Genomic DNA, 21,859 nt, shown 5'->3' with positions numbered 1-21,859 from the left:
TCCATCGCAAAACAGGGGTTCTCGGTGGAAGAAAAAGGCAGGATGGCGGCCGCGCAAGAAAGAGGGGTCCTTGTCTCTCCCCCCGGCGTTCTTCCCACATCTCCTCCCGCCCCCGCGTCCCAGCGCCATCGCGCCCTCGTCGCTCGTCTCTCGTAGTGGAAGGAATAGCGAGCCCGGCAAGCCTGAGACGTTTCAGATCTATCTAGGGTGGAGAAAATTCAATTTAAAATGGCGGCTCAGATATAATGGCAGCCTCCGGTACAGCGTCACCCAACCCCCTGCGCGCTCAACTCATCTCAACTTTGCCACCCTCGTTCGCCGTCTATTTCTCTCTCGTCCCCCACCGCCGCCTCCACGGCCCGTGTCGCTATCTTTGAGGAAACAGAATGCCGTGACTGGCGCGGGAGCTTTTAAAGGGACGGCACCTACATCCGCGACGTCGTCGCCCGAGATCCATCGACTCACGGCCAACAAAGAAAAAAATACACTAATTTCGTTCTCGCGCCATAATCTCCCTCGCGTGACACGTAATAATAATGAAAAAGATAATACGAATCGATTCTGCCGAAAGTCGCTAATTGTCTTCGACGGCGAGAATCCTAATAAAAAAAGAATTCATGCTCGATACAAATTGATATATAACTTTCTCGGAACTTTTACGTCGCTAGCCACAGCAACGACGGCTTGGGGCGATCGGAAAATATCCCTAAACAGGAATATCCCCTGAGGGCGCCCGACGAAAGTCGCGGTTTAAGTTTCCGTGCAGATCCACCCGATGATGCTAACGCAGCGCGATTTGCAATTTCCTCTAAATGCGCAAACGCATATTAGCGCGCGTTGAATGAGCGTTTTCCAGGCGAAACGCGCGGTGCACCTTGCGCCGGATGGTTTCCGTCCATTTACGCTATTTCGACTGAGGTTTGCAGGAAACTTGGTAGAAGGGTATAATGTGTGTATGTGCTGCATACATACACGGGCATGCAAATAAATTTAATAGAGGGGCAAGGCAAAACTTGGTCGGAGAGGCTGTTTTCCGCGATTGCTTGACGACTGCAAATGAAAATAAAAGCAGTTACGGGTGTACCGAGTGATCTCTTCCGGTCTGATGAAGAATTTTCAGCCCAGTTCCTCTTCTGTTGTATTATGTCATCGATTGTTTCGACTCGTATAAATTATTTTAAACTCACTCTTAACTTTGATGGTGATGAATCTTTAAACAATTAGGTATCACTTTTTCCTTTTTTTAAAATTGTTTTCTGAAATACAATTATTAGGAGTGTGATTTAGTTTTGAGGGTTTTGCAACAGATGGCTGTAGTGACAGTTTGTTCCAATAGCGGTTTCCGATAACTGTTGTTTCTCACAGTGTTGACATTATCCATGACATTTAGTAGCACTATAGCAATAGATGCAATAACAGTCGTGTTTATATCATCGTAAAAATGAAACTTCCGAAAGCTCTTTAGCATTTTCGACATGCGTTGCTTTTGTTTTTTAATCAAAAGAAAACTGCGGCTCACGGTTATAGAATTCTTGTGGAAACTCATGGTGACGCAGAATCACCATCAATTAAGACGTGTGAAGGACAAAGAACGCTCGGGACAACCAAGAAAGCTTGAAAATGCAGATTTGCAAGCATTATTGGACGAAATCCAACACGATCCACTTCAGAACTTGCCAGAGCATTAAATGTTGATCGTACAACAGTTACGAAACATTTACATGAAATGGGAAAAATTCAGAAGGAAGGGAAATGGGTTCAACATCAATTATCGAAAAGTGCCATTTGAACATTTGCATTTCGTTGATCGCCAGGCACAAAAAGAAGAGTCTTTTGTCTCGGATTGTTACTGGGGATGAAAAGTGGATCTATTTTGATAATCCGAAACGCAGAAAATCATGGGTGGATCCAGGCGAACCATCAACATCCACTCCGAGACGCAATATTCACGGTTGAAAAGTAATGCTCTGTATTTGGTGGGATAGTGGTACTATGAGCTGTTAAATCCGCATGAGACTGTCACGGCTGATCGTTATCGACACCAATTGTACAAGTTGAAGCACGCATTGGACCAAAAACGAGCACCAATTGCGAGTAAACGACGGAAAGTGATTCTTCTTCGTGACAACGCTCGACCTCACGTTGCGTTATCAGTGAAACAAGCACTATTAGAGCTTGAATGGCAAGTCTTACCGCGCCCCGCGTATTCTCCATGCGATTATTATTTGTTCCGGTCGATGCAACACGCTTTAGAGGATACACACTGTCATAATTTCGAAGAAGTGCGAAAATTCGCCGACGAATGGATCAACTCGAAAGAAGAGTGATTTTATCGTGGTGGAATCCATCTCTTGCCAGAAAGATGGGAAAAAGTTATAGAAAACGAAGGAAAATATTTTGATTAAGGTATTCATTCATTATCATATTTAAATACATGCGTTTTTGAGCAAAAAAACCCTCAAAACTAAATCACACCCCTAATAGTTTTGAGGGTTTTGCAACAGACGGCTGTAGTGTCAGTTTGTTCCAATAGCTGTTTCCGATAACTGTTGTTTCTCACAGTGTTGACATTATCCATGACATTTAGTAGCACTATAGCAATAGATGCAATAACAGTCGTGTTTATATCATCGTAAAAATGCAACTTCCGAAAGCTCTTTAGCATTTTCGACATGCGTTGCTTTTGTTTTTTAATCAAAAGAAAACTGCGGCTGACGGTTATAGAATTCTTGTGGAAACTTATGGTGACGCAGAATCACCATCAATTAAGACGTGTGAAGGACAAAGAACGCTCGGGACAACCAAGAAAGCTTGAAAATGCAGATTTGCAAGCATTATTGGACGAAAATCCAACAGAATCCACTTCAGAACTTGCCAGAGCATTAAATGTTGATCGTACAACAGTTACGAAACATTTACATGAAATGGGAAAAATTCAGAAGGAAGGGAAATGGGTTCGACATGAATTATCGGAAAGTGCCATTTGAACATTTGCATTTCGTTGATCGCCAGGCACAAAAAGAAGAGTCTTTTGTCTCGGATTGTTACTGGGGATGAAAAGTGGATCTATTTTGATAATCCGAAACGCAGAAAATCATGGGTGGATCCAGGCGAACCATCAACATCCACTCCGAGACGCAATATTCACGGTTGAAAAGTAATGCTCTGTATTTGGTGGGATAGTGGTACTATGAGCTGTTAAATCCGCATGAGACTGTCACGGCTGATCGTTATCGACACCAATTGTACAAGTTGAAGCACGCATTGGACCAAAAACGACCACCAATTGCGAGTAAACGACGGAAAGTGATTCTTCTTCGTGACAACGCTCGACCTGACGTTGCGTTATCAGTGAAACAAGCACTATTAGAGCTTGAATGGCAAGTCTTACCGCGCCCCGCGTATTCTCCATGCGATTATTATTTGTTCCGGTCGATGCAACACGCTTTAGAGGATACACACTGTCATAATTTCGAAGAAGTGCGAAAATTCGCCGACGAATGGATCAACTCGAAAGAAGAGTGATTTTATCGTGGTGGAATCCATCTCTTGCCAGAAAGATGGGAAAAAGTTATAGAAAACGAAGGAAAATATTTTGATTAAGGTATTCATTCATTATCATATTTAAATACATGCGTTTTTGAGCAAAAAAACCCTCAAAACTAAATCACACCCCTAATAGTTTTGAGGGTTTTGCAACAGACGGCTGTAGTGTCAGTTTGTTCCAATAGCTGTTTCCGATAACTGTTGTTTCTCACAGTGTTGACATTATCCATGACATTTAGTAGCACTATAGCAATAGATGCAATAACAGTCGTGTTTATATCATCGTAAAAATGCAACTTCCGAAAGCTCTTTAGCATTTTCGACATGCGTTGCTTTTGTTTTTTAATCAAAAGAAAACTGCGGCTGACGGTTATAGAATTCTTGTGGAAACTTATGGTGACGCAGAATCACCATCAATTAAGACGTGTGAAGGACAAAGAACGCTCGGGACAACCAAGAAAGCTTGAAAATGCAGATTTGCAAGCATTATTGGACGAAAATCCAACAGAATCCACTTCAGAACTTGCCAGAGCATTAAATGTTGATCGTACAACAGTTACGAAACATTTACATGAAATGGGAAAAATTCAGAAGGAAGGGAAATGGGTTCAACATCAATTATCGAAAAGTGCCATTTGAACATTTGCATTTCGTTGATCGCCAGGCACAAAAAGAAGAGTCTTTTGTCTCGGATTGTTACTGGGGATGAAAAGTGGATCTATTTTGATAATCCGAAACGCAGAAAATCATGGGTGGATCCAGGCGAACCATCAACATCCACTCCGAGACGCAATATTCACGGTTCAAAAGTAATGCTCTGTATTTGGTGGGATAATGTACTATGAGCTGTTAAATCCGCACGAGACTGTCACGGCTGATCGTTATCGACACCAATTGTACAAGTTGAAGCAAGCATTGGACCAAAAACGACCACCAATTGCGAGTAAACGACGGAAAGTGATTCTTCTTCGTGACAACGCTCGACCTCACGTTGCGTTATCAGTGAAACAAGCACTATTAGAGCTTGAATGGCAAGTCTTACCGCGCCCCGCGTATTCTCCATGCGATTATTATTTGTTCCGGTCGATGCAACACGCTTTAGAGGATACACACTGTCATAATTTCGAAGAAGTGCGAAAATTCGCCGACGAATGGATCAACTCGAAAGAAGAGTGATTTTATCGTGGTGGAATCCATCTCTTGCCAGAAAGATGGGAAAAAGTTATAGAAAACGAAGGAAAATATCTTGATTAAGGTATTCATTCATTATCATATTTAAATACATGCGTTTTTGAGCAAAAAAAACCCTCAAAACTAAATCACACCCCTAATAGTTTTGAGGGTTTTGCAACAGACGGCTGTAGTGTCAGTTTGTTCCAATAGCTGTTTCCGATAACTGTTGTTTCTCACAGTGTTGACATTATCCATGACATTTAGTAGCACTATAGCAATAGATGCAATAACAGTCGTGTTTATATCATCGTAAAAATGCAACTTCCGAAAGCTCTTTAGCATTTTCGACATGCGTTGCTTTTGTTTTTTAATCAAAAGAAAACTGCGGCTGACGGTTATAGAATTCTTGTGGAAACTCATGGTGACGCAGAATCACCATCAATTAAGACGTGTGAAGGACAAAGAACGCTCGGGACAACCAAGAAAGCTTGAAAATGCAGATTTGCAAGCATTATTGGACGAAAATCCAACAGAATCCACTTCAGAACTTGCCAGAGCATTAAATGTTGATCGTACAACAGTTACGAAACATTTACATGAAATGGGAAAAATTCAGAAAGAAGGGAAATGGGTTCGACATGAATTATCGGAAAGTGCCATTTCAACATTTGCATTTCGTTGATCGCCAGGCAAAAGGAAGAGTCTTTTGTCTCGGATTGTTACTGGGGATGAAAAGTGGATCTATTTTGATAATCCGAAACGCGGAAAATCATGGGTGGATCCAGGCGAACCATCAACATCCACTCCGAGACGCAATATTCACGGTTGAAAAGTAATGCTCTGTATTTGGTGGGATAGTGGTACTATGAGCTGTTAAATCCGCATGAGACTGTCACGGCTGATCGTTATCGACACCAATTGTACAAGTTGAAGCACGCATTGGACCAAAAACGAGCACCAATTGCGAGTAAACGACGGAAAGTGATTCTTCTTCGTGACAACGCTCGACCTCACGTTGCGTTGTCAGTGAAACAAGCACTATTAGAGCTTGAATGGCAAGTCTTACCGCGCCCCGCGTATTCTCCATGCGATTATTATTTGTTCCGGTCGATGCAACACGCTTTAGAGGATACACACTGTCATAATTTCGAAGAAGTGCGAAAATTCGTCGACGAATGGATCAACTGAAAAGAAGAGTCATTTTATCGTCATCTCTTGCCAGAAAGATGGGAAAAAGGTATAGAAAACGAAGGAAAATATTTTGATTAAGGTATTCATTCATTATCATATTTAAATACATGCGTTTTTGAGCAAAAAAACCCTCAAAACTAAATCACACCCCTAATAAATAACGAGACGTTATTTGATGGTAATATGCTTTGATGATTAAGATTTAATTACTATTACATTTAATGTCGATTTTAGTGAATTTTATCGATATTTTTTATTTTCGATATTAATTAGAAGACTGACTTAATTGCAAGCGGAAAATATGTTTGTTCAGTTTTATTGACAAAGTCATCGATGTAATATGCACGGGTGGATTGCAAAAGTTTTGTTACGGTAACGATAATAATAGTAAAAAATCGGGTAACACCGTGGTAAGAGAATAATTCTCGAATCACCGCACAAGAAATCCCATTACGTCGAGGAAAAAGAAAGGAGAGGCCCGAGCTCTTCGCGATATTGAGTTAGCCGAGTTTTCATTCGACCTTTTTACTTCGATTCGACTTCCGATCGAAGCCTACCTACCGGGCGTTTTACGAGAAAATCGGCTTCCTATCTGACAGGAAACAGGGAAATTTGTCGGAGTAGCAAAAATCATCGGCAACCGCCTCACTAGTTGACCTTATTTTCCGCGCTCACGAATGACAGGTCATGAATAATTACAATTACGTAGAGTACACCGGAATGTTTGACGTTTCGTTTAGTTCATCAAAATAGAAATAACTTTTTCATTATCTTCGATCTGAAACGTCATAAATCGAAATTCTCAATTTTAAAGCAAGCCCGAGAGGAATATTTCTTGGGTGTAAAAAATGATTTCCATGTGTCGTGCATTATTATAAAATTAATTATAGTTTTCGAAAGTTTTTAACACATTATTTCTTTTGAAAAGATATTTAAAACGAGCTATGATAATTACATCTTAGCGTGCGCATTTTATTTGTACTGCTCTTTTCTGAAAGGAGTTCTACTTTTTGTTCTGGCTGATCCAAGTAATCGGATTTTCAAGTTGATTCTATAGTGCGTAATGTCTTGTGGCCACGTGTCCACAATTACCGAAATGGGCGGGTAGCAGTATATTATTCGGTTACGGGGCTTGACGTCGCTGCTTTTCTTCTTTTTGAACATGAAAGCTATTACTCGTGTATCCATTTTCTCTGGCTAGTATATGGGTTAGCTATCAGAGTGCAGTATTCTCTCAGGCATACGGGGGGATAGTTTTCTCGGTCGCGGTCCTCAAAGTAGCAGACATTTTGAGCCACGCTCCCCGTGGGACAGCCATCTCGCTCTTTCTTCTTGCTCGGTCTATCGTTCTCTATGAACGAACGTGGCGAGTGAGAGGGGAAGAAAGGGGGGGCAGAGAACGAGAGAGAGAGAGAGACAGAGAGAGCTCGGTTATTGAATTACGAACTCTTAGCTTTCCAGTTCTTGCAGAGTGCGCGCCTTAAGGGACGCGAACGCGCGCGCAAGTATGTTCTCGAAAAGCTCTTCCAGGGAAGAAGCAAATAAAAGGAATCACCCTTTTACCGGATCTCTTCGGGCAACGTGTCTTACTCCTCCTTCTCCACCCCCATAAATGCGTATGGTGTGTATCTATTGGGTCATTAAGTATGAAACATACAAATAGAACATAAACTTTTGCAGTTTTTGGCACATGGACATGATTTATTTTCATTCGAAGTATGCGCCCATGTTATCTACACGCTTCTGCCATTTTAGTGGTAGTTGGTCTATGCCTCTACTATAGAAGCCAGGAGTACGGGAATCGAGGAAGTCGCGGAAGGCTGTTTCGACTGCCTGTTGAGAATTGAAGAATTTTCCCACCAACAAATTGTCCAAATTCCGGAAGAAGTGATAGTCGGTAGGTGATAGATCTGGTGAATATGGTGGGTGACGGAGAGTTTCCAATTCCAACTCCCGTAGCTTTGCCACGGTCAGTCGTGCAGTGTGCGGTCGAGCATTATCATGCAACGGGATTGGCATTGACCGATTGACCAATTTCGGTTGTTTAATAGCAAGTTGTTGCATCATTTCGTCCAGTTGCTTGCAATATACTTCAGCCGTTATCGACGTACCAGGTTTCATAAAGTTGTAGTAGATAACACCTGACCTGGACCACCAAACAGTCACCATAAGCTTCTTCTGTGTAATGTTGGGTTTCGCGTGATGTCTCGGTGGTTCATCAGCGTTCAACCACTGATGTGAGCGTTTACGATTGTCGTAGAGTATCCACTTTTCATCGCAGGTCACAATTCGATTAAAAAAAGATTCATTTTTGTGACGGGAAAGCAAAGAAAGGGAAGCCTCTAGACGTTGCGCCTGCTGCGCATCGGTCGATTCGTGCGGGACCCATTTGTCCAACTTCTTTATCTTACCAATTGCAGCTAAATGAACCAATATGGTGGGTATGGAAACATTGAATATCGATGCCAATTCACGTGTACTTTGAGATGGATCGGACTCTACTACGGCTCTCAAGTGATCATTATCCACCTTCGTCTTTGGTCTTCCACGTGGCTCATTAGCGAGGCTGAAATCTCCATCTCTGAAGTTTTTGAACCAATTGCCCACCGTTGCTTTAGTAGTTGAGCCTTCACCAAATACAGCGTTGATATTACGAGCTGTCTCCGACCCTGTGGTTCCACGACGGAACTCATATTCATAAATCACACGAATTTTGGACTTTTCCATAGTTCTATAAAAAAGAATCCACCAATAAAACTAATGAAGATATTTGAACAAACAAATATGACATTTGAAGAGCGAACATATTGGGTCATTAAGTATGAAACTTTACAAATAGAACATAAACTTTTGCATTTTTTGGCACATGGACATGATTTATTTTCAATCGAAGTATGCGCCCATGTTATCTACACACTTCTGCCATTTTAGTGGTAGTTGGTCTATGCCTCTACTATAGAAGCCAGGAGTACGGGAATCGATGAAGTCGCGGAAGGCTGTTTCGACTGCCTGTTGAGAATTGAACAATTTTCCCACCAACAAATTGTCCAAATTCCGGAAGAAGTGATAGTCGGTAGGTGATAGATCTGGTGAATATGGTGGGTGACGGAGAGTTTCCAATTCCAACTCCCGTAGCTTTGCCACGGTCAGTCGTGCAGTGTGCGGTCGAGCATTATCATGCAACGGGATTGGCATTGACCGATTGACCAATTTCGGTTGTTTAATAGCAAGTTGTTGCATCATTTCGTCCAGTTGCTTGCAATATACTTCAGCCGTTATCGATGTACGAGGTTTCATAAAGTTGTAGTAGATAACACCTGACCTGGACCACCAAACAGTCACCATAAGCTTCTTCTGTGTAATGTTGGGTTTCGCGTGATGTCTCGGTGGTTCATCAGCGTTCAACCACTGATGTGAGCGTTTACGATTGTCGCAGAGTATCCACTTTTCATCGCAGGTGACAATTCGATTAAAAAAAGATTCATTTTTGTGACGGGAAAGCAAAGAAAGGGAAGCCTCTAGACGTTGCGCCTGCTGCGCATCGGTCGATTCGTGCGGGACCCATTTGTCCAACTTCTTTATCTTACCAATTGCAGCTAAATGAACCAATATGGTGGGTATGGAAACATTGAATATCGATGCCAATTCACGCGTACTTTGAGATGGATCGGACTCTACTACGGCTCTCAAGTGATCATTATCCACCTTCGTCTTTGGTCTTCCACGTGGCTCATTAGCGAGGCTGAAATCTCCATCTCTGAAGTTTTTGAACCAATTGCCCACCGTTGCTTTAGTAGTTGAGCCTTCACCAAATACAGCGTTGATATTACGAGCTGTCTCCGACCCTGTGGTTCCACGACGGAACTCATATTCATAAATCACACGAATTTTGGACTTTTCCATAGTTCTATAAAAAAGAATCCACCAATAAAACTAATGAAGATATTTGAACAAACAAATATGACATTTGAAGAGCGAACATACATCTATCACACTAACCTAACCTGATACTGACGTCTGGCGCCAAATTTGAGGTAACAAATGTTAAAGATGGCGCTTTTACATTTGTAAAGTTTCATACTTAATGACCCAATACGTAGATGGAGAACGAATGGAGAGAAAATTATCGAAAGTTTGCAGTCTAGATTGGCTTAACGTAAATGTAACGAGAAACGAGGAGCGTTGCAGAAATTTAGCATTAAACAAGAACGCATCCTTGAAGTCTGCGTCAAAAGATGGCGAATGTTCCATTATCTGTTTTTCTGTTTGATTGACAAAAAGCGCTTATACGTGGTCGTTATCAAATTATCGAGCGTTCCTGCTGACAAAAATCAAGTGCAGATCAATATACAATTACTATTTTGCAAAGTTTCACAACTAAATAAGTGCAATGTTCAATAATCTATATATTATGATATAATATTTTATCATTTTTCATACTCTCGGGATATATCGCAGCCTACATTTTGAAAAAAGCACCACATAATGATATTGAAAGTTTTCTATACACGTAAAACTAATAGCTTCGACTAGAGTATAAAGATAACGCCTGATTATTCGTGTTTTATGCGATTGCAAATCGCCCCGCGGCGAGAATTCCAATGCGGATTGAGATTGATTATGCGACTTTGGCTGGCGCACGTCCCGCGATTTCCATGCATGTGAGTTAGGACGATGCATGCGTGCCATGAAAATGTTAATCAAGCCCTTTGTTAGGAGTCTTCAAATGCGCCTCTTCGAAACCCGATTGGCACGATACAATTCCCGCCGCTGCACCGTGCAAATTTATGTAAGACCATTAAAAAGAAATATCAGACTCGGTAATTTCTCTAATTCCGCTGTAATTCATGATCGCTGGATTTCCAACGATCACTTTCGACGCGGATCTAGATTCAACTAGACTCAATTCAAAGCGATGATAATCGGAATATTAATTCCGATTATCATCGCTCTGATAATCGGCCGCGATTCTCTATAATATTTCATATCCGAATCCGGTTCTCTCGACTCGAGAGTAATCTCGGATTCCAGCCAATTTCGCGGCAAGAACTTAATCTAAATAAGACTTCATTACTCCACCCCCCATCCGGCGTGTCTAGAAATTTCTACTGCAAAACTTCATTCGTCGCGCAATTTCCCATGCAAGATTGCTGATCTTTTTTGGACAAAATACACGAATATATACATCATGTTATTTTCGTTGCAAGACCTGTACATAATTTCGATGTATGATGCTTATTCGAATAAATTTAATTTGATCTTATGATGAATTTCAATTCAATCAAATAAGCAATAGCTTTCCGTTTTTCTAAGAAGACTGGAAATTGAAAAAAACCAGTTGCTGAAATTGATTTCATGTTGTATAAATAAATTGCGAAATATTCTTGCAAATTCACTCCATTTTATCGCGACATTCAATATCGAAACCGATCTCGTGATCCCCGATTCCAATTAACTCAGCGGCAAGAAGATAATCCAAATAAAATCCAATCGCAACTATAAAAGCACTTGTCTATTTTTCGATTCCCGATGTACCGTCGACGTCATGTCTATTTGTTTTGCTTTCATTAGTTTATTATTCATTAGTAGTTTCAGAAATAGAGTTTAGCAGAATTTTGCGCGCGGCTGTGCATCAAATCAATTGTCTCTTTCGCATTGTCTCTCGTGACACGAGATTTGTTTAGATTTGTTTAATGGTTTAATCGCACGTCATTACACGCTGTATGATGTACGATCATCAAGTAATCTCACTGCTAATGAACTGTTAATTCCTGTCGCGTAGGCGTTGGTCTTCTTCCGGCGTGGGTTGACGCGAAGTAGATCTTGACGTAGGTGACGACCTTTATCGCGTCAGATATCGCTTGGCTACTGGGTTAATTAATGAATCGTCACAAGATTACCTGATAATTAACTGAGATGATTACTTAAAACAATTATAAAATTCTTTCCTCAATTAAGAGGTAATATCATTCTTACTCTCATAATTATTAATACAGACTTTCCAGAAGAACTGAATTAATGCAAGTCGAAATGGAGACGCAAAACTAGACGAAGTCCATTTCAAGAAATAATAAACGCGCGAGACCGTTTGGGTCTTTATAGTAAAACCTCCTCTCTTTTTTGCGAAACTGCAAAGAGAAAGAGAGAGAGAGGGAAGGAGTGAATGTTTCCTCTCCATTCCCGGGTTTATACGAGAGCATCGCTGCGGATATTTCGCGAGGCACTCTTCGGAAACGCCATGCTTCCACACAAAGAGCGATAGAGCCGGGAAGAGAACGCGAGACGGAAAGATACGAAGCGCGCGAGAGGGAAAAATAGAGAGGAACGGGGAGAGAAGAGAGACAGGGGGAAAGAGAACGGGAGGGCGAGCACGAGAGAGTTTGCGAGAGAACGGGACCCGTTCGAGCCACCCCGGTTCGTGTCACCCACTTCTGCGGCGAGATGAGAGAGGGTGTACAGTAGAAATGTCGATAAAACGTGTCGGCCAATGAGCGAGCCCGATGTGACGTCACCGCCGCGGCATCGGCCAATCGGGTGGCGCCGGTGACGTCACCGGTGTGGGGTGGAAACAACCCGACCCCGACCCGGGACGAGAAGCCGCAGGCTTTTCTCTTTCCTGGGGGGGCTGCTGGAAAGAGGGGTCGCTCGGTTGGGCGGCAGGGTGGGGCGCGAGGGTAGAGATTGTTGGGGGCCCCAGAGGGGACGCGAGGGTGCGGAGACGCGCGCCGGTGTGGATGTGTCGGGGTGAGTCCGTCGGTGGCGGCTCGGGCAAGCCCCAATATGGGTTTACTAATCCCGCGAAACAATGGAAATTGCCCGATGCAAAATGGCGATAGGTAAACCGCCCTGGGTCGCCGGGCGAGGCCGGGGGTAAACTTAGGGCCTGGAAGTGAGAAAAAAAGGCGAGGGTGCTTGTCGGGCCAAGAGGTTCCGTGGCCCTTCTTCGATTGGAGGAGCTGCGCTGTTTAGCTCCGAATTCCTAAGTTTCGCAGGTCTCTTGGTCGCCATTTTGTTACAGAATTTGTAAATATAGGTATCAAACATATTTAAATATAAAAGTGAATTCCTAGCAATTTACACAAAAACGCAAATATATAAAATTAATATTGTAAAAAAGAAAACAATGTCATTTAAAGCCTTGAAAAATGAAGTCGGATAAATTTTCCGTTTCTAAATAAGGACCATTTATAATAATAAAACGTTTGTATCACTCATAGCGAATTCGAGCCACTTTGAGGCAATTGTAAGTGATAAACAAATCATGAAACTCATCATGATGGTAATATACGACGTATAATTTAATTAAAAATTGATTGAATGCAGTTAATGTTAAAAGGTTTAATTACAAATAGAAATGATATACAACCGCAAATATATCAAATACAAAATTAAGGTAATTGTTTAAATGTTAATCTAAACGATAATGTGAACATTAATATGCACGATTATGCCCGTTTCTTTACGCTACGTCGATTCCTTTCGCAGGTTTGGTTCCAGAACAGAAGAGCGAAATACCGGAAACAGGAGAAACAGCTGCAGAAGGCTTTGACACCAATTCCCGCCTGCCAAGGTGCCATGATGAGGAACATCTATCCTGGTGCTAGCAGAGGTTATCAACCCTACCCCCATCCTCACAACAGCATAAATGGCATAAATCGTTATCCCCAGGTGAGGCTCCCTTACGACGCGCAGGACGCTTCCGAAATTTCATTATTATCGATACCCGCCGCTTTGCACGCTCACCAATACACCCAGCGCGAAGATACACCCTCGATAACGGCAAGTAAATAATCTATATCAAGGAATATTTCTGCTTAGCGATATCTCTTTGCGTCACGTTCTCACAAAAGTGCATTCTGTAAAATCTTCTCGCGAGAGTTTACACGCTTCTTTAAGTGAGAATGCTACGCATCGAAGGGAGCATCAGATACGAAGCTTGAAATTCGTTTAAAATTGTTAAAAACTCGAGACGCGCGGATACAGAGCGTAATAATAGACGCGCGATTCGCAGTTCGAGCTACTGTGGGATAAATGTTATAATGGCTGTTTTTCTTCCCTCGAAAAGCGGAAAGCATGCAGTGCACGAAGGACAGAATTACCCAAGGATTTCGACGCAACCGTAGGTTCAGTCGCTTCCGGAGGCCCGCGCGTATCGGGAATGAATTCGACGCGTTTCTCGTTAATGATTTTAACCGAGGTATTAAATTGGAGTGCACCTGAGCGTACGTCCGGCGCATCGCTATCGGTCGATATAGCTAAATTGCATTTCGGCTAATTAGTTGGGTCGGCCGGATTACCGAATGCCTACCGCTTTAATTGAGCCAATAATCCACGAGCTTGCGTCGGTTTCCCCGAAAAAAAGGAGCTCGCGCACGGGTCTCGAATTGCGAAATTTCGTCCGCGGCTCTCTCGTTGAATTTTGACGAAAGAAACGGCGAAACATTTTTCATACCGGCCGCGTTCAATTACCATGTCACAAAGAGAAGCGGAGAGAAATGCATAATTAATAGTTAAGGATCTTGTAATTAACAATTACTCTCCGTGTATATATGTATATAACGATCGCAGAGCAGGCATCGAGCAGAACAAATTTCGCTTTGCACACGTCATGAGGAGGTCTTTTGTAGAGTCCGTCCGAGAATCCGGCGTTCGTTGTCGGATCGCGATGTCTCACAGCGGGATCGCGCCGTTGAAAAATTGATTACGGCCAGGAAATGGACACCGCGTCGCATTATAACTCCCATCGCGATGCCGAACGTGTGGTTAATTTTTATAATAAAGCCGTGCGCGATTCCGCGTATCATCCCCTGCCGGCGTGCGGAAATGTAAGGGCGGCTCCTAGCCGATAATTACGTTTCACGCACGCTAATTACCGCGTTACTTTCCCGGTCGGTTGTTCCAGCTGGGCCGGCTCAAACTCGGCGCACGTAACAACGTAATTCCATTGATATCGCGGGATTCGTTTTCCAGCCTTCCTTCGCACGCCCGTTGAGATCAATTACACGCGGCATTAACACCGCCCGCACATTACAAGCCCAGTCCTCGGGAAGACCGAGGACCGAGTTCTTGCATGACAAATCTAGCGCGGAACTGACTGATGTCACCCTCGCTCGAGAAGGATGATGCCGGAACGCGGCGAGATGTAGCTAGGTCTGACGGCTCCTTATGTAGACGTTTCGTCTGGTGTAATTAGAGTCGTTGCAGATCGTCGGATTGTCGACGCGATCGTTAATCGTGACGGACGATGTTTCAGATGGGCACGACGTCTTACCCGAGCATGACCCAGCCGTTCTCCATGTCGCATTCAGCGTCGAACATGTCGGCCGTCACCGGTATGCGACAAGATGCGATGGGTGAGTCATAAATAATGCAACGCCACCGCTCTTTTGGATGCGAGCGTGGCATGCGTGGATGCGGCCGATGTGGCGTGAATAGCCCGCGCGTCGTGCTCCCATTTGGGTCAAGGATTATGCAAACGCCCTTAATTCTCGCAAGTACGATGCCTGCGAGCACCTCGCGCTCCAAGCGACTCCACTTTTCCGCGCGAGATCGATATCGCGTCTTTGCGCTGCACCGGGATGAATATTTCGGCGTGCTGATTAAAAGTTGATGCCGCGTAAAAGCTAAGCTATATTCTAAGGTAGTCCGTGTTCCGGAGGATCCGCTTTCAATCCTTTCGCCACGGCAGAACGAGGCGCTGTAATGTTACACATCCGAACAGAATTACGATACATTCTTTGCTTACACCCTCAGAAAGGATTTCTGATAACAAGACGAAAAATATTCTCGACTAATTTAATCGTATTACAAGTATAAAAAATATGAAAATAAAACAATTTTTAATTTAAATCAGTAATTTCGATTCTTCTCTCTCGAATTAAATAAGATTGTCTTACTGTCTTCAGACAAGAGTAACATGTACACATTTATGCTTATATATTCTTGTATGCAGAATAATTTGATATTAGCGCCACTTTATAGTAGGCTTTGTCGATGTCGACGCATCATTTTCTCACGGTCGTTCGTCGACTCGGCGCTTCTGCGTCCTTTATTCGGATAAAACGGCCAATATTTATGTGTTGCGATCGAAAATCGGGAAAGATTTACAATGAATAAGTGCAATACTCTACAAGAAATATTAAAAGATATGGAAATGTAAGTAAGTATATACAATATACTTACTTGAGAAATAAGATTCGAGATAAGACATTTCCATATCTTTTGCACTTATTCATTGCAAATAACAGAAACACTTTCCCGATTTTCGATTGCAACACATAAATATTGGCCGTTTTGTGCAGATTCTACAAATTCTCTTAGAAGAATAGAATAAGATGTCTTTTAGATCTCACAATATTCTTAAATCAAGAATATTTTGAACTTGCTAGAAATTTTTATCTAAATCCTTCTGAGAAAATGAATGAGATAACACCAAGATTATTTGAATCTAGATTTTCGAATTTTCTATTTAAGATTAAAATATGCTTCTTTTCAATAATAAATATGATTGTCGCTATAGCGATCTTATTTTATGATAGATTAAAGAGTAATAGCATTAAGTCCAGAAATCTTTTCTGTGGGTGTAGCGAGAGGGTTGACGATCGTCGTGTACCAGTTATAAAAGACACTGGTCACGTAATCGCGTAAACTATGTCTAAACAAAACAAGAGGACAAAACAGTTTAATCAAACAAGCTTGGAGTTATGATCGATGCCAATGGTAAGTATGAAAATGGAAGGCCAAGTGATAATCAATGATTACATCGCGATTAACCCGTGCACCCTCAGAAAGGATTTCTGATAACAAGACGAAAAATATTCTCGACTAATTTAATCGTATTACAAGTATAAAAAATATGAAAATAAAACAATTTTTAATTTAAATCAGTAATTTCTATTCTTCTCTCTCGAATTAAATAAGATTGTCTTACTGTCTCGAGACAAGAGTAACATGTACAAATTTATGCTTATATATTCTTGTATGCAGAATAATTTGATATTAGCGCCACTTTATAGTAGGCTTTGTCGATGTCGACGCATCATTTTCTCACGGTCGTTCGTCGACTCGGCGCTTCTGCGTCCTTTATTCGGATAAAACGGCCAATATTTATGTGTTGCGATCGAAAATCGGGAAAGATTTACAATGAATAAGTGCAATACTCTACAAGAAATATTAAAAGATATGGAAATGTAAGTAAGTATATACAATATACTTACTTGAGAAATAAGATTCGAGATAAGACATTTCCATATCTTTTGCACTTATTCATTGCAAATAACAGAAACACTTTCCCGATTTTCGATTGCAACACATAAATATTGGCCGTTTTGTGCAGATTCTACAAATTCTCTTACAAGAATAGAATAAGATGTCTTTTAGATCTCACAATATTCTTAAATCAAGAATATTTTGAACTTGCTAGAAATTTGTATCTAAATCCTTCTGAGAAAATTAATGAGATAGCACCAAGATTATTTGAATCTAGATTTTCGAATTTTCTATTTAAGATTAAAATATGCTTCTTTTCAATAATAAATATGATTGTCGCTATAGCGATCTTATTTTATGATAGATTAAAGAGTAATAGCATTAAGTCCAGAAATCTTTTCTGTGGGTGTAGCGAGAGGGTTGACGATCGTCGTGTACCAGTTATAAAAGACACTGGTCACGTAATCGCGTAAACTATGTCTAAACAAAACAAGAGGACAAAACAGTTTAATCAAACAAGCTTGGAGTTATGATCGATGCCAATGGTAAGTATGAAAATGGAAGGCCAAGTGATAATCAATGATTACATCGCGATTAACCCGTGCACCCTCAGAAAGGATTTCTGATAACAAGACGAAAAATATTCTCGACTAATTTAATCGTATTACAAGTATAAAAAATATGAAAATAAAACAATTTTTAATTTAAATCAGTAATTTCTATTCTTCTCTCTTGAATTAAATAAGATTGTCTTACTGTCTCGAGACAAGAGTAACATGTACAAATTTATGCTTATATATTCTTGTATGCAGAATAATTTGATATTAGCGCCACTTTATAGTAGGCTTTGTCGATGTCGACGCATCATTTTCTCACGGTCGCTCGTCGACTCGGCGCTTCTGCGTCCTTTATTCGGATAAAACGGCCAATATTTATGTGTTGCGATCGAAAATCGGGAAAGTGTTTCTGTTATTTACAATGAATAAGTGCAATACTCTACAAGAAATATTAAAAGATATGGAAATGTAAGTAAGTATATACAATATACTTACTTGAGAAATAAGATTCGAGATAAGACATTTCCATATCTTTTGCACTTATTCATTGCAAATAACAGAAACACTTTCCCGATTTTCGATTGCAACACATAAATATTGGCCGTTTTGTGCAGATTCTACAAATTCTCTTAGAAGAATAGAATAAGATGTCTTTTAGATCTCACAATATTCTTAAATCAAGAATATTTTGAACTTGCTAGAAATTTTTATCTAAATCCTTCTGAGAAAATTAATGAGATAGCACCAAGATTATTTGAATCTAGATTTTCGAATTTTCTATTCAAGATTAAAATATGCTTCTTTTCAATAATAAATATGATTGTCGTTATAGCGATTTTATTTTATGATAGATTAAAGAGTAATAGCATTAAGTCGAGAAATCTTTTCTGTGGGTGTAGCGAGAGGGTTGACGAGCGTCGTGTACCAGTTATAAAAGACACTGGTCACGTAATCGCGTAAACTATGTCTAAACAAAACAGGAGGACAAAACAGTTTAATCAAACAAGCTTGGAGTTATGATCGATGCCAATGGTAAGTATGAAAATGGAAGGCCAAGTGATAATCAATGATTACATCGCGATTAATCCGTGCACCCTCAGAAAGGATTTCTGATAACAAGACGAAAAATATTCTCGACTAATTTAATCGTATTACAAGTATAAAAAATATGAAAATAAAACAATTTTTAATTTAAATCAGTAATTTCGATTCTTCTCTCTCGAATTAAATAAGATTGTCTTACTGTCTTCAGACAAGAGTAACATGTACACATTTATGCTTATATATTCTTGTATGCAGAATAATTTGATATTAGCGCCACTTTATAGTAGGCTTTGTCGATGTCGACGCATCATTTTCTCACGGTCGTTCGTCGACTCGGCGCTTCTGCGTCCTTTATTCGGATAAAACGGCCAATATTTATGTGTTGCGATCGAAAATCGGGAAAGTGTTTCTGTTATTTACAATGAATAAGTGCAATACTCTACAAGAAATATTAAAAGGTATGGAAATGTAAGTAAGTATATACAATATACTTACTTGAGAAATAAGATTCGAGATAAGACATTTCCATATCTTTTGCACTTATTCATTGTAAATAACAGAAACACTTTCCCGATTTTCGATTGCAACACATAAATATTGGCCGTTTTGTGCAGATTCTACAAATTCTCTTAGAAGAATAGAATAAGATGTCGTTTAGATCTCACGATATTCTGAAATCAAGAATATTTTGAACTTGCTAGAAATTTGTATCTAAATCCTTCTGAGAAAATTAATGAGATAGCACCAAGATTATTTGAATCTAGATTTTCGAATTTTCTATTCAAGATTAAAATATGCTTCTTTTCAATAATAAATATGATTGTCGTTATAGCGATTTTATTTTATGATAGATTAAAGAGTAATAGCATTAAGTCCAGAAATCTTTTCTGTGGGTGTACTTTGTATTGTTTCGGTAAGAAAAACATGAATGTGATTTGCGTCGAAGAAACAAGATTACATGTGTGAGCCATTTCGCCGATGACGATTGTAGTTAGCGAAAGGATAAAGCGGTTTCTTAAGGGGGGAGCCTGCTTTAGAACGCTGAAAATAAGGTATATTTTATGAATTGTTTTTGGAGAAACTATACAGCGGATCATCATAAAACTTTGATGCATTTATTAGTACATGTTTAAAGATAAACAAAATTATTTTTTGATTTGAATATATCGCTCGTAGAGGTCGTCCTGGAGAAATCTTAGTGCAGCCGCGTCGCCGGCATTGCAAATTGGTGAGCATTCTCCTGCCTCCAAATTTCGTCTAAACTGAAAAATTGACATATGTTCTCGTTATTTATGAATTCCCATCGTCGATGAACCAAAGAGAGAAGAAAAAAGTTGAAAAGTGCCAAAATGGTGGAGCTTAGAACACAAAAGTACGATTTTTAGGCAAAGTTGTTGAACTGTTTCATGCAAAAATAATTGTTTAACTTAATGTTTTTATGAATATTAAAGGTTCATCGACGATGGGAATTCATAAATAACGAGAAAATATTTCAATTTTTCAGTTTGGATGAAATTTGGAGGCAGGAGAATGCTCACCAATTTACAATGCCGGCTGCACTAAGATGCCTCCAGGACGACCTCTACAGGCGATATATTCAAATAAAAAATAATTTTTTTATCTTTAAACATGTACTAATAATGCATCAAAGTTTTATAATGATCCGCTGTATAGTTTCTCCAAACAAATTCGTAAAATTATACCTTATTTTCAACGTTCTAAAGCAGGCTCCCCCCTTAAATGAAAACATGAAAATCTCTTACAGATCCGACTTGAAAACTATTGTAGTAAAACAACTTTTTAAGTGATGAACTAGTTTCGTTAAAAAAGAGCACTATGTATTTTATTATTATTCGGTGACAATCACGCGCGCATCAATTCTTCCTCTCGAAATAAATCTTCGCAGAGATCTCTTATGGAACGAACATAAACTAATTTCTTCGGCCTCGTCCGCTTTCGTCCGCTTGCTCGTCCAGCTTCTTGGCGACTACTACCCGCGTCGTTCTCGGGCGCTGACCCGACATTATCGAATGATTCCGCAAAAATCCGGAGCGGAAATGGCACGAATCCGACGCCCGTACACGGAATAGAGAGAGAGAGAGAGAACGCGTGCGCGCGATTCATCCCCATCGCAGCCTCCAAGACGCTCTCTCCATTTCCGTCCCAGCGCCGTCTTACACCATTTCCGGCGCGAGATGGAATATCGCTTTTAAATCGAATCAAGACTATTCGCGAATTGCCCGCCTGACGGGATTCGCTCGGCGCGAGCGAGCGAGTGAACGCGCGATTGCTACGAGAACGTGCCTCTCTCTCTCTCTTTCTCTGCGCTCTCGCAGTCTTGCGCTGCTTCTCCTTAACGATTTAACGCCTCTCTCCTTAACGTCTTAATGTGATAACAAATCGGCCTCGATTAGCGGGCTCGATGGTATTCCACGGAGAGTCGTTAAATCGAATCACTCCGGGATTCTTTCGGAAGAGAAAAGAAAACCGCTGAGTAACGTTCAATTCTTTGTCAGCGTCATGCATAGGCAGCGAGTGTCATGTTAATCACTCTTAATGACGTCTGACCTCGATGTAATCTATTTTTACACTCAGAACAAAAATACATGATTGCACTCTTCCCACGCAAAGAGTGGCGCGTCACTCTCGTGATTTTATTAAAAAAAAGAAGAAATTGAGCTTAAAATTTAATGTTACAGTTCTTTAGAATTAAACATTTTGCCGCGGAATTAATTTAACGGGAGTACATAATTCAGAACCTGATTAAACATTATGCTAAATTTCACTCGATCCGGGAACACGACCGGGCTGGCAACACGCGTGAAAAGATTCTAAGATTCCTCTTCCATTTTCAGGAATGTCAGCGGAGGACGAGTGGTACAACAAGAGCATCTCGGCTCTGAGAATGAATACGGCGCACCACCCGAACTTGGCCGCGCCGATGCTACAGTATCAGACATAATTGTAAACGGAGGTGAGATGGCGACTCGAGGGTCTCGTCAGGAATCTGCTGGCGCGTTCACGATCGGAAGATCCGGCCGCTGCCGCGGTAATGGAAGATGAAGAGGACGAGGACGAGGTCCAAGACGAGAACGAGGGCAAGAAGGGACAATGAAGCAACGAGATCGACGAAGCCCGAT

The 21,859-nt window shown here is 40.9% G+C and overlaps 1 protein-coding gene across 1 annotated transcript in view; it reads left to right on the top strand.

Annotated features, from left to right (window-relative positions):
• LOC105287266 (homeobox protein prophet of Pit-1) overlaps positions 1-21,681 on the top strand; it is a 29,371-nt gene extending 7,690 nt beyond the window's left edge. Inside the window, exons 4-6 of the mRNA XM_026974681.1 lie at positions 13,396-13,578; positions 15,164-15,263; positions 21,575-21,681. Coding sequence (XP_026830482.1) covers positions 13,396-13,578; positions 15,164-15,263; positions 21,575-21,681 — 390 coding nt within the window. The remainder of the gene's footprint in view (positions 1-13,395; positions 13,579-15,163; positions 15,264-21,574) is intronic.
• Positions 21,682-21,859: the final 178 nt, after the last annotated feature.

Source organism: Ooceraea biroi, chromosome 13, assembly GCF_003672135.1.
Source record: "Ooceraea biroi isolate clonal line C1 chromosome 13, Obir_v5.4, whole genome shotgun sequence".
Taxonomy (NCBI): Eukaryota; Metazoa; Arthropoda; class Insecta; order Hymenoptera; family Formicidae; genus Ooceraea; species Ooceraea biroi.
This window is presented reverse-complemented; position numbering and strand designations above follow the sequence as displayed.